At 49.6% G+C, this 11,653-nt stretch overlaps 1 protein-coding gene across 1 annotated transcript in view; it reads right to left on the reverse strand.

The window, feature by feature from the left end:
• The window catches only part of T265_09579 (hypothetical protein), a gene marked incomplete at both ends in the record, with an annotated part of 115,598 nt that overhangs the window by 18,044 nt on the left and 85,901 nt on the right, over positions 1 to 11,653 (reverse strand). Inside the window, 14 exons of the mRNA XM_009175688.1 lie at positions 1 to 284; positions 521 to 695; positions 818 to 1,002; positions 2,229 to 2,408; positions 2,492 to 2,760; positions 2,848 to 3,469; positions 3,553 to 4,182; positions 4,266 to 4,564; positions 4,783 to 5,384; positions 5,546 to 6,090; positions 6,983 to 7,200; positions 8,111 to 8,729; positions 8,823 to 9,060; positions 10,996 to 11,237. The exon at positions 1 to 284 is cut by the window's left edge and continues 78 nt beyond it. Of these exons, the coding sequence (XP_009173952.1) occupies positions 1 to 284; positions 521 to 695; positions 818 to 1,002; positions 2,229 to 2,408; positions 2,492 to 2,760; positions 2,848 to 3,469; positions 3,553 to 4,182; positions 4,266 to 4,564; positions 4,783 to 5,384; positions 5,546 to 6,090; positions 6,983 to 7,200; positions 8,111 to 8,729; positions 8,823 to 9,060; positions 10,996 to 11,237 (5,108 nt within the window). The remainder of the gene's footprint in view (positions 285 to 520; positions 696 to 817; positions 1,003 to 2,228; positions 2,409 to 2,491; positions 2,761 to 2,847; positions 3,470 to 3,552; positions 4,183 to 4,265; positions 4,565 to 4,782; positions 5,385 to 5,545; positions 6,091 to 6,982; positions 7,201 to 8,110; positions 8,730 to 8,822; positions 9,061 to 10,995; positions 11,238 to 11,653) is intronic.

Genomic DNA, 11,653 nt, shown 5'->3' on the forward strand with positions numbered 1-11,653 from the left:
CACTTCAACTCAGGATCGACCAAGCGCTGTCGGCGTTCCGGCGTTTTTAGACAGTACTTTAGCACGTGAATGATCACATCCAATAGGTCGCGTCCCTGGAATGGATCTTGCACTGTGGCTAACCGTCGTAGCAGATCACCCAAACCATGCGGATGCGAAGCCAAAACGCCGATGTGCATGTACTGCTCAGGTGGAATCTGGTCGGTAGTCAACTGTTCCAGATATGGTAGATTATCTGATTCCAGGCCAGGAACACGGTAGACCAGTCTCATTGGTTTGTTAGTCTACAGGTGGAGCAGATGCGCGAAAAACAACAACAACAGGTAGCGGATGAAGTGAATGTGCGAATCAATAATGACCCGTCAAGATTTAGTGCTAGTCAGGTGACGCAAATTACTGATTCCTCGAGCTAATGGATAAATATTTCGATGCGGTGGGCTAAGGGATGCTGATTGGAAGGAATGATGTGCGTCATCTAATGGCATATACAAGCTACTGTCCGGTAGAAGTTGGGACTCACATTGTTTCGATTGACGCACCATACTTGTGTGTACACGTCGTGAAGTCGTAATTGGGGCATCAAAATTTGTCCTTCACAAACTATTTCCAAAGGCATGTCGGTGGTTAGATTGTTACCGGTGCAAATATATTCGATCACGTTCTGTATCCGAGGCCCGAGACCGCGAGTATCCGAGCTGATCAGGATCGAGTGAGAAAGTGAGAGTCGGCAAAATCAAACAGTACGGAAGCCATTCGGTCGAATGTGAATCAGAGAGAGAGAGAGAGAGAGAGAGAGAAACTGTTTCCCCGGACTCACCTGAGCAATTCAGATCGGGACCGCGTGAGCAGATAGTCTTCATGACCTCGCCATACCTCCAGACTCACGTGGAATACGGTTTGGTCCACGTCGAGCGGACAAACAGGGGTGCACATACGTTTGAGCAGATACACGGCGGACTGGTGGTCGGAGACTGGGTATTCGGCCAGCACATTCAATGTGGTCTATGGAGCAAGGGAATGGAAGCGATCAGATGTATGGGTTTTATTCGATATATTCTGAAGTAGATATAGGGAACAAGATGGCTCAGTGGTTAGAGCGCGCACTTATTGACCGGAAAGTCCGTGGTTCGAACCCTGGCCTGTCTAGTCTGGGGCACTCTAACAATATCCGAATGGTGTAAAAAAAATCGTTCCGCTGTAGCACTCTTTCGGTGCCTAACTGCCATGCCATCAGAAGGAAGCATGGGGGGCTAGGATACTGCCAGGTGGCCCAAGCCTAGACAGGGGAAGTCGAGAGGCAGAGGTCGGGTTCGAACCACGGACCTTCCGGTCAGTAAATTCGCTCTCTAACCACTTGGACAATCTCGCCCCCAAGGTGTAGGTCCATCATACCTACGGTGTCGCAGATAGTGAGAACAAAAGGTCTCTCGTTACTGCCAGAAAGCGATAACAAGATTGTGTTTCCCCAGTACCTTACGTAACAGCCAGTCAGTCACGATGAGCTGATAAGTTCACTGGGGACCTATGGACCGACATGGCACAGTACGTTTGTTCTGAGCTTACGGTTGGCGTATAGACCACTAGAAACGCTCGGAAGTTAGAAAGTGAGCTATAGACAGCATGGTCTGTCAATTGAACCTCGGTTAGAACTGCCGAAAAATCGAATCGGGGTTTTGGCAACCTGGCATGTCAGCTATTCACCAAAAAAGCCCACTGAGAAGGGATGCAATCTAAAATGACTGTCTCCAGTATGTATCACGACATTTAAAGAGCTGCATCGGCGCACAGGGTAGCTGATTAAGACTACATCACCATCCAGTCAATGGCCCAAGTGATTAGAGCGCGAATTTATCGATCGGAAGGTCCGTGGTTCGAACCCGATCTGTGACTCTCTACTTCTCCTGTCTAGGTTTGGGCAACCTGGCAGTATCCCAGCCCTCGTGCTTTCCTCTGGTGGCATGGCAGTTGGGCACCGAAAGGGTGTTACAGCTGAATAGTTTTTCTGTTACCCAGTTTAAAATATGATATCTGAGATCTTAAGCTCCACGTGTACTAGAAGCACCAGGTGATTTGAGTTTGGGCCAGAAACGTCCTTATATGGAAATCTTCCGGCGGAGGATGACTTTGCGATCATTGAGGGGAAGAGTTATTCAGCAATGAAGAACGGGAACGGAGATGGGAGATAGCCGAATCCGGAGGCAGCAACTGAAAACGAGGGGGCGACTCACCGTAAGGAACTCGCGGATTTGTGAGCTGGACACACCGATCAATTGATCGAGCATCGTACCGAAAATGCCTTGAGCGCGCAGCGTGCATTCCGTACGTTGAAGCACCAACTGTCGTAGGCGTACACATGCATGCAGAAGAATTTGTAGCAGTCTGTACTGATGGTGACCAGGTAGTTTTTTCTGAAAAGAAGCAATCAAACAAAAGAATCGGGTAAGAAACAAACAACAGAAAAAAACAGCAGTATTCATCGCCCAGTTGACACGTCTGCTATGACAGTCATGCGCTGGTAGAACAAAAAATGAGAAAGCAGAAGACGAAAAGACAGAGAGAGAGAACTTGCCAGCGGCTCCAAAACTCGAAGCAATTCGGCCACAAGCGCGATCGTGTAGCCTGGTGTACTCCCGTGCATCGCGCCCGTACCACTGGCCGAACTTAAGGTGGCCGCAACAAGTTCATCCCAATGGCGGATTGGCATAGATTCGAGGATACGTAGTCGAAGCAACAGTCTTTCCACAAGCGTTCCAAGATGATCTATGGACACAGAGAAGTACAGAGAAGTGAAGCAATTAAATCATCGGGGTAGGATTTCCAAAGTATGTGGCTGGATCAAAAACCTACCCAAAAAACTGACTTCATCTAACAGGAAGGAAATCAATGTTGAACGGCTTCCTTCTGACAGGCCCTCGTCCTCATCGCCATCAGTGCCTTCTTTCTTACCCGCCCCTTCTTCGACCATAGTTAGTTTGCGCCACTTTGCAACAAACGCATCGCCGGGATTCAAAACCATCGTGAACACACTGGCGTCCGAGGAATTTAATAGCGTAGATGGGGAAACAGCGGCTCCACGTGCAGCGACAAGTTCATCTAGTCGAGGTAGACAAGTTTGAGTGAGGTAGCGAAGAATAACGCGGCGACGCCGACTATAAAGCAGGGCCAAAGTTGGTGAGGAATGTGTATCGGCCACGTTTGGTCCGGTCACAGGATGACCGTTTGACGAGCGTGGACAGTCAGAACTGAGTGCATGCAATAGGTCCATACAGGCGTGTACACAACGGGAAGTGGGATCGGATGGACAAAAGAGGACTGACGTGATCCAACTGTGTTCCAGCGTTGAATCCATGGGCGGCGTTTTCGGGATCGATGCAAGAATGTTGCTATTATCACTTCCGGTTGCCAAGCCGGGTCGAACAAGATCAGAGCCGGAGGATCTTGAATGGTCACGAAGAGCGCCGCACCAAGCCTAAGGAGAAAAGCAGTGACGGATGTACGGAAAGCTGGAGTGCGATGTAACAATAGTGGGACACGTTCTAAATTCAAACTTACAGAATATGACGCATGGGGTCGGGATTCCAGCCATTCAGAGAAGTTTGTCTGGGGCGGTAACTGCATGATGTCCGACGTGACAGCCCTCGTTTGTGCAGCTGGTTGACTTTCCCCACTACCACCAGCTGTCCGTGGCACTCTCGATTCGTCTGCGCTGTCTGTAGGTACGAGATCCGGTTCGGCCGGGGACGGGACGAAAGCAGAGGCGACAAAAGGTGAACTGTGACTGACAATAGTCTCCATGAGTTCCATCAACGGGATCAAAATATTTTGGACAACTGGTAGGGGTATAGAGGACCCGGGGCGCGCCCCGTGATCACTGCCCGCCTCAAATAGCCCAGGCCTGGTCAGTTCCACAAGAAGCCGGAACATGGGGCGTAGACGGGCCTCCCAATAGGGAGCACGTTGATCCATTGGTTGACTACGTCCGGGAATGTCACTAACACTGGGAGCCAAACTGGATGAAGACAACGAAGATGATGACTGTGAAGGGGGAAGAATTGACTCCACACTTGTCTGAAGCAGAGCGATATCAGTGTAGACCAACGGTCCAAGCAAATAGGCCTGATCTCCTTGAGCCAATGCGGTTTGAAACAGGCGGTCGAACAGGACTTTGCCAAAATGATCAATCTGGAGAACGTGAGAGTGGATGAGGAAGCATGAAAATGTGTCAAACAAGATACAGCGTGACCACAGCGTGACCAGGAACTTACCAAAACCGGACAATCGCGAGTCAACTGGACGATCAGTTCACGCAGATCTGCTTGAATCGCCTGGGGACACACACTCAGACCGGACTCAATGAGGCAACTGATCAAATCCTGTACCAGTTGCAGTCTCTGGTTTGATGTGGTCGAATGGCCCCGGAAAATCCAATGCTCCCGGCTCGTGCCGTTCGGGGGGTCGATATGGACCAATTCGATCTTTGTGTGTTCCGCGACGCCCAGAAGGAGGCGGCCGCACTGATGCACTGTGTGGATGAGACACGAGTAACATCCGCTGACAGACGGAGCTGTAACAGTGAGTAGAGAGAGAGAAATGTAGGCTGGTATGAGGAAACAACCAGTCCTGAATACATCCGGATTGAAGCTAGTATATGAGCGAAACCCTTAAAAGTATAACCGAGTGTCGCATTGGCGAACTCGGTCAGAAACACCCGCCTGACCAAGAGAGAGGCCTACCGGTACTCTAACTTATGCATTCATGGTCTGTGGGGAGTGAATGACGTACAAAACACAGCGTCCAACTCTTCGTAATTCGGCCATTGTGCAACATCCTCGTCTGTTCCACCAGTACCGTGATTGACCGCATTTGAGGTCAGGCGTTTCTCCGCAGCAGTTGCACAGCGTTGTTGAGCAGCATCAAATTCCACCACAGACTGCCGGGTGGCCCATAATCGTCGGGTAATTGCAGCGGCGTCCAGGCTGATTGCCCTCGCCTCGGCCACACAAGCAGCTAGTCGAGTGATTCCGGAGTGGACAGAACCAAGTGAGGAGCTGGCAGAACTGGCTGCGGCCAGGATGAACTTGGCGTCTGCGGTCGGTGTGGACTTGATCGCGGCAGACTGCGAGGAGAATTTGCTTTTACCGCCGCCACCACCACCACTGGAAGACGGCTCATTTGACCTCGAAAGACTGACGCTGGTGACCGCGGCGGCGGTTGCCGCATCCATGGTCACCAAGTCACTGAGACATTGGGCGACTTCGATCTCAATCGGACGTGCCAGTGTTTGCGCGTTTTTCACCAATTCTTTCGATAGAGAAACTATACGGTTGCAGGCGGAATCTCGATCTTCACGATCGTGGAGCGGCTCGACAGCGGAGTAGCAGGGGCTGAAAGAGGAGAAAGTGGTGTACGTGGTATTTGTGGTAAGGTGCGAGTAACACGGGCCTTATTCATCTGCTATCGATCAGGAAATTCTCGAAAGAGTGAAGAACAGAGGAAAAGAAGACGCAAAGAAACCGTGGTGCCACTGTGGCTGGAACAAACCTACCGAGCACAAATGCTGAACTCAATCTTCCCATGACGGGATGAACCACAGTTGGCGCACAGATACACATCTCCCACACTAAGGTTGATCGATCGGCAGCGGAAGCACTCATTCACGTTTGTGTGACACGCCGGACAGGTGCTTCCCAACAAATTGGTCGCATGACACCGAGGACATACACGTTTCGCCTCAGTTCCGTTCGTGTGGAAGTCTGCATACTCGAAAATCAAACGAGACGCGCGGATTGGCAGACCGTGATAACTGATTTCCTTGGACTGTCCAGTGCGATGGGATAGTTGGTCGGACACGAAACGATCATCGGTTGCGTGGTCTTTGGTCGTCGTTGTCGTACCTAGCCAAGTTGGGGTTGGTGCTGGCTGAGAAAAGCACAGACGTACGGTGGTCTGATTCGGGGACAAATGGACCGTCGCGACCTTCTGCCAAAGCCAAGGCTCGTGAATAAGCCGTGATGTGGCACGATCGATGAGTTCGCTTGTGTAGACATTGAGGGTTCGTACGTAACGCGGACGTTTGTACAGCACATTAAACTGAATACCGGTGTGGAATGAGAGATGGAGAAACACATGGGTATATAGTACAAGGGATATTTTAGAAATTGGTGTGTTTTACATGGAGGTTGCATAAAAAACTCCTGTATAGCACCCGTCAAGAAGCACAACCATCCATTCTGCACACTATTTAAAATCGTTCAGCTGTAGCACCCTTTCGGTGTCTAGCTGCCATGCCACCCGAAGGTTGCACGAGGGCTGGGATACTGCCAAGTTGCCCAAGCCTAGACAGGGAAAGTCGAGAGACGCAGAGGTCGGGTTCAAAACCACGGACCTTCCGGTCAGTAACTTCGCGCTCTAACCACTTGGGCCATCGCGTCCCACTAGTTAGATAAGAGACAACAGCGGAAGAGGTTTAAGTGGAATATAAATGCATCCACCTTGGGGCGAAGCTCTTAAATGTCTGGTTGAAAGCGCTGTAACGACCAGACCGGAATGTAACAACACATTCGCAGCCTGGTGAGGAATCGCGGTAATGGGAAGAGACCATAGCCTAATTAGTCAATCCTCTATATAGAGATGAAAAGTTGCACATAGCAAAATCGGCTTAATTTGTTGCGGCCTAGATCAGGTTAAACGTTGTCATCATTATCATCAACAGCATGATATCAGTGTTCAACTTGATGCATCGCTACTGTAGTTAAGCGTTGTCCGTGCCTAGCTGTCATGACACCCGAAGGAAGTACAAGGTCCGGCCCAAGCCTAAACAGGGGAAGTTGAGAGACGCAGAGGCCGGGTTCGACCCACAGACCTTCCTGTCAGTAACATCGCGCTCTAACCACTTGAGCCATCTCACTCCCCCTCCCCCCAGTTAAGCGTGGTACAGTTGGAGCTCGGCGCAAGTCGTCAAGCGACAAAGCTGAGGACTTACCTTGACTGTCAACTGTGAAATCAAATAGACCGCGTCCAAATCAAACACATGAATTGAAGATGTGGCCCTGACATCCAGCTTCACAGGGATCATAGGCATTGTCGGGTGGTGTGAGCTGGTGGAGCCGGGTGAAGAACAGTTTGTTGCGGCTCCAGACGAGCCCGAATGGTTCACGTTTGTGGTGAGTTGCGCCGGACCGACAGCAGTCCCTGTGGTGACTGGAATTGGGAACAACGATTTGATGTCTTAGTAACAAAAGCATTGGTTCAACATCTCGAGAGTAAATTACAGTCAGAAAGTCACCTCACTACCTCTGAGATACAACCACTTGTGGACGAGATAAGCTATCTGATCGTAGGAAAGTCTCGGGGAAATACCCTTTCGGTGCTTAGCTGCCATGCCACCCGAAGGAAGCACGAGGGCTGGAATACTGCCTGGTCGCCCAAGCCTAGACAGGGGAAGTCGAGAGGTAGAGGTCGGGTTCGAACCACGGACCTTCCGGTCAGTAAATTCGCGCTCTAATCACTTGGTCCCGCTTCTGAAAGCAAAGCCAAGTAGGATCGATAGTGCATTTTTCTAGGTAAAAAAAGGAAAAGCTTTTGTGCACTGAGCCAGTCTCAGTGTACCAACATCCCTGAACAAGGTATCACCTCAGGAAAATAAAAATCGTGAACGCAGGCATGGTGAGCCCATGACTTGCGTCGATGGATCGAACGGCTGCGCTCTTTGTATAACAGCCAGTAAAACGGTCCACATCGCAGAACCATGCAGGTTGAAGACGCGGCCATTATTCGATCAGGATTAGTTTACTCCACGGCAGGAACCAGCTGAGTTGGCATTCCTTTTATTCTTTGATGGGCTTGAAATCATGCCCTCCTATAAAAAAAATTAGAAAAAAGATAATCGTTCAGTTGTAACACCCTTTCGGTACCTAGCTTTCATGCCACCTGAAGAAAGCACAAAGCCTGGGATACTGCCAGGTTGCCCAAGCCTAGACAGGGCATGCCAACGAAAGGGGTTAGGCCGGCTTACATTACGATTGGTTGTCCGAACAGTGAGAGTTCGACTGAAAAAAAAACAGATCGACCAAAAATATACAAACGATTAAACGAACTGAATGCAACGCACCCGTTGTAGAACCGGCAGCTGGAGCAGCCGATGTGGTGGCTGAGCTCCCCGAGCTTATCAAATGCCGTTGAGCCAACTGTTGCTGTTGTTGCCCCATGGCTTGTTTGAGACGATCCACAAATTTCGAATAGTGGCTATGCATGGTCATAATGGCCACCTGGATGGGCAGACGAGATCCACTGGCCTCTGAATCCCAACGAAGGATCACGTAGAACGGTTCGTCAATGGCTTTGGCGTGACACATGAGGCAGGGTTCCAGTTCGAAATCGAACCCAAGGTTGGCCAAACAAACGGCGTTCGAATCGACTGTTGCCTCGGTCGAACTAGAACTGCGCGATACGGTGGGTTGATGGCCTACTGAGGTGGAGATGGTGGCAGTACCGGTAGATGTGGGTGCGGCGGTCGATGTCGCCGCATGACTCGTTCCTGTGGGTTTTATGCTAGCAATCACCGACCAGGATCGCGACAACGTAGGTTCCGTCCCAGTACTACGCTGTACAGTGCCCGGAGGTTCGGGAACGCGACGACTGGTCGTAGTGCTCAAACTATCAGTACTCGTGGGCCCGGATGCCGACGGAGATTGAGTAAACCACAAATCGCGATGGGGTTGGACGAGGTGCTAAAAGTGTTGGGAAATGGAACACACACACAGTGAGTAGCATCATTCATTTCTCAAAACCTAAAGCTGTAAAAGGGAAGTTTTCAAGCTTACCATCAAGGTAGCGTATAAGATACGTCGCGGATGGCGCTTCAACGCGTCGAGTCGTCGCAGCATTGTCCGAAAAGTACGCTCCAGCAGATCGGCCCTGCCGGACCATTCTGGATGTTCGATTAACATGCCAGTGATCAGTTGGACAAATTGACTTGAGTAGGGAGCAAAAGTGGGCAGATCTGACCACAGCAGTGATAAAAGATGGAGGACACGAGTTTGTGAGGATGGCGATATGGATCTGCGAATGGAGAAGCAGACAGACCTGTTTCAGTTGATGATATTCAAAGTCCAGAGTCACGTAAACGGTTACGTAACTGGCTACGAAAATTGCACTTGGACAGTTAGAAAAAATCTCTTTTTCAGCTGTAACACCCTTTCGGTGCCTAGTTGCCATACCACCCAAAGGAAGCATGAGGTCTGGGATACTGCCAGGTTGCCCAAGCCTAGACAGGAGAAGTCGAGACGCAGAAGTCGGGTTCGAACCACGGACCCTCCGGTCAGTAAAATAGCACCCTAACCGTTTGGGCCATCTCGCCCCCTTGGACAGTTGCAACAGTTCAAGTCTCTGGGTTATTTCTTGTCCATCGAATCGAATCAACCTGTTCGTGCGACTATACCATCTTCAAAGAGTAGACTAGGAATTAAAATGAGCGAACTACAATAGTGAAATGAAGGCGAGCTTTTCACCTTAGCGCAGTGCGACCGGCACGAAGGTGGCACGCTAGCTACATGTGAAGGGAACAATACCATCGACGGTATTCAATTCGTAATAAACAAGCTAAAGTGTCATCATCATCGACGGCATAACATCAGTGTTCAACAACGATTCTTCACTGCCGTACGGTTGTACGAGGGCTGACATACTGTCAGGGCGCCCACACCTAGACAGGAGGACGATTAGGGTCCTCAACCAAAGCCTTTGGCTCAAAAGCCTAACCGCAAGGCAGCGGTGTTTGGCAGGAAATGCAAATGCATTACGATTTCTACGGAACAAGTCGCCACCTGTTCCAACCCCCAACCTGGAGGGCCAGGAGACTGTGTTCGTCAGACTTCTAGCCATTGACCAACCTGGTATGAGAGACTCTGTGAGTGTCACGGGGACACTCTCCAGTATAGCTCAATGGATCGCTGAGGTGCGCAAACCGTCACACCACGGTAAGGTCCAGTCTCTTCGTGACGTGTACGTAGCTAGAAAAACCAGAAGACAGCAAAGTGTTCCAGAAAACTACCATGTGCATTTTCCTAATGGAAACTACTCACAAGGTTGTTGAAAACTCTTGGTTAGTCCACGATGGGTTTCTTGTCGGGGCTAAGCAAGTCCCTTAGTTCGCGTCAACCCTGATGTTCTACTTGAATCGTACGAGAGATTCAGCTGAGTCTCTCACACTGGGGAGTAATTGACTGTATTTTCCAAATTATCATTGTGTTTTCTATGGGATCAGTGGTAGGGATCAGATTTGGCGATCAGCGTCACAGGAACTACCAACCCGATTTAAAGCTGAGTGTGATAAGCGATGTTATTTGTCCAAACCGAATGTTGCCCGTGTCTGAATCGGCCAACTTCGACCTATAAACAGCGATTGATGCGTTTTGCTGTTCCTTTTGGGTACATGAGCGTCCAATTAGATAGCAAGGTGAATGTTCGGATACATCGAGAAATCGAAACAGAGGTGACAAGTTCAGGGCATTGATGGATAAACACCAGCAATCCAACCCAGGACTGTGAACAAGGCAAACCAAATAAGGATTCTTTAGGCTGGGCAGTGGTATTTGAATGGATGACCAGCCGGTACACATTTAGTCTTCACGTCAGTGAGAACTTGGCGAGTCATTCAACAGAATTAGCATAACAACGTTCCTGAGGTTTTCGCGTCCTTCACTGAGCCAGCGGAGGCCGAAATTGTACCAGATTCGCAAGACATTCCCAGGAAAGGGTCGATAAGGGCTGATGTAAGTGAAACCGTTCATTAGTTTAAAAGTCCGAACTGCGGTGAACGAAAATAGGCCAGTGACCTGTGCTGGGAGTGACCACTCACCGACCTGTAACAGCTCCATACGGTGCACCAATTCTGGGCTGCTTTCCAACTCCTGAACATTGTGCGCTTGTCCCTACGCTAGATTCATACCCTGCTCGTGCACAGGGGACATCATGCAAGAAAAAAAGACAACCTACCGATAGATGGCGCGGATGATATGAGCTGCACTCTTTCGCAGAGTGTATTGAGGACAACTGCAGAGGAACACACGAATAAATTGCAACAGTAGCGGTGGTGCTGTAATCAGGTCAGCAGTGTTGTCGGACGGGTTTTTCTCAGCATCCTCTTGATGAGCAAATAGGTGATTTGCCATACTTTGTGCAAGGCGTAGTTCGGTCGTGATGTTGGCAGTTTCTCTTCTCTGGTCCTCGGTCGTAGCCTGAAGTATGGGATATGGTCGTACAAGTTACTTTTATCATTGATACTAGCATTATTAAGAAACAAAAAAGCACACAGACCAGCTCCGCGAACTGGTACTCGAAAGAGACCACAAGGCACCTCCCCTCCCTGTTTCTCGACCTGGGAAAATCAACAGACTCCCAAGTTCACGTTCATTTTCAATTCCAATATACTAGGGATGTGTTATTCATGGATTCTTGAAGCACCTTCAAAGGTTTTCCTCATTACCTGGGGATGCGGGTACTTTACATACGATAGAAGAAGAATTAAACCAACTGAGGGTCAGGTGGTATTATCATCATCATCTTCATCATCAAAGACAGCAACATCAGTGTTAGCACTGATGCTTCACTGCCGTACTACCATAGGGTTAGTCTAGCCTTATATATATATATA

The sequence above is a fragment of the Opisthorchis viverrini genome (genome assembly GCF_000715545.1).
Source record: "Opisthorchis viverrini unplaced genomic scaffold opera_v5_292, whole genome shotgun sequence".
NCBI lineage: Eukaryota > Metazoa > Platyhelminthes > Trematoda > Opisthorchiida > Opisthorchiidae > Opisthorchis > Opisthorchis viverrini.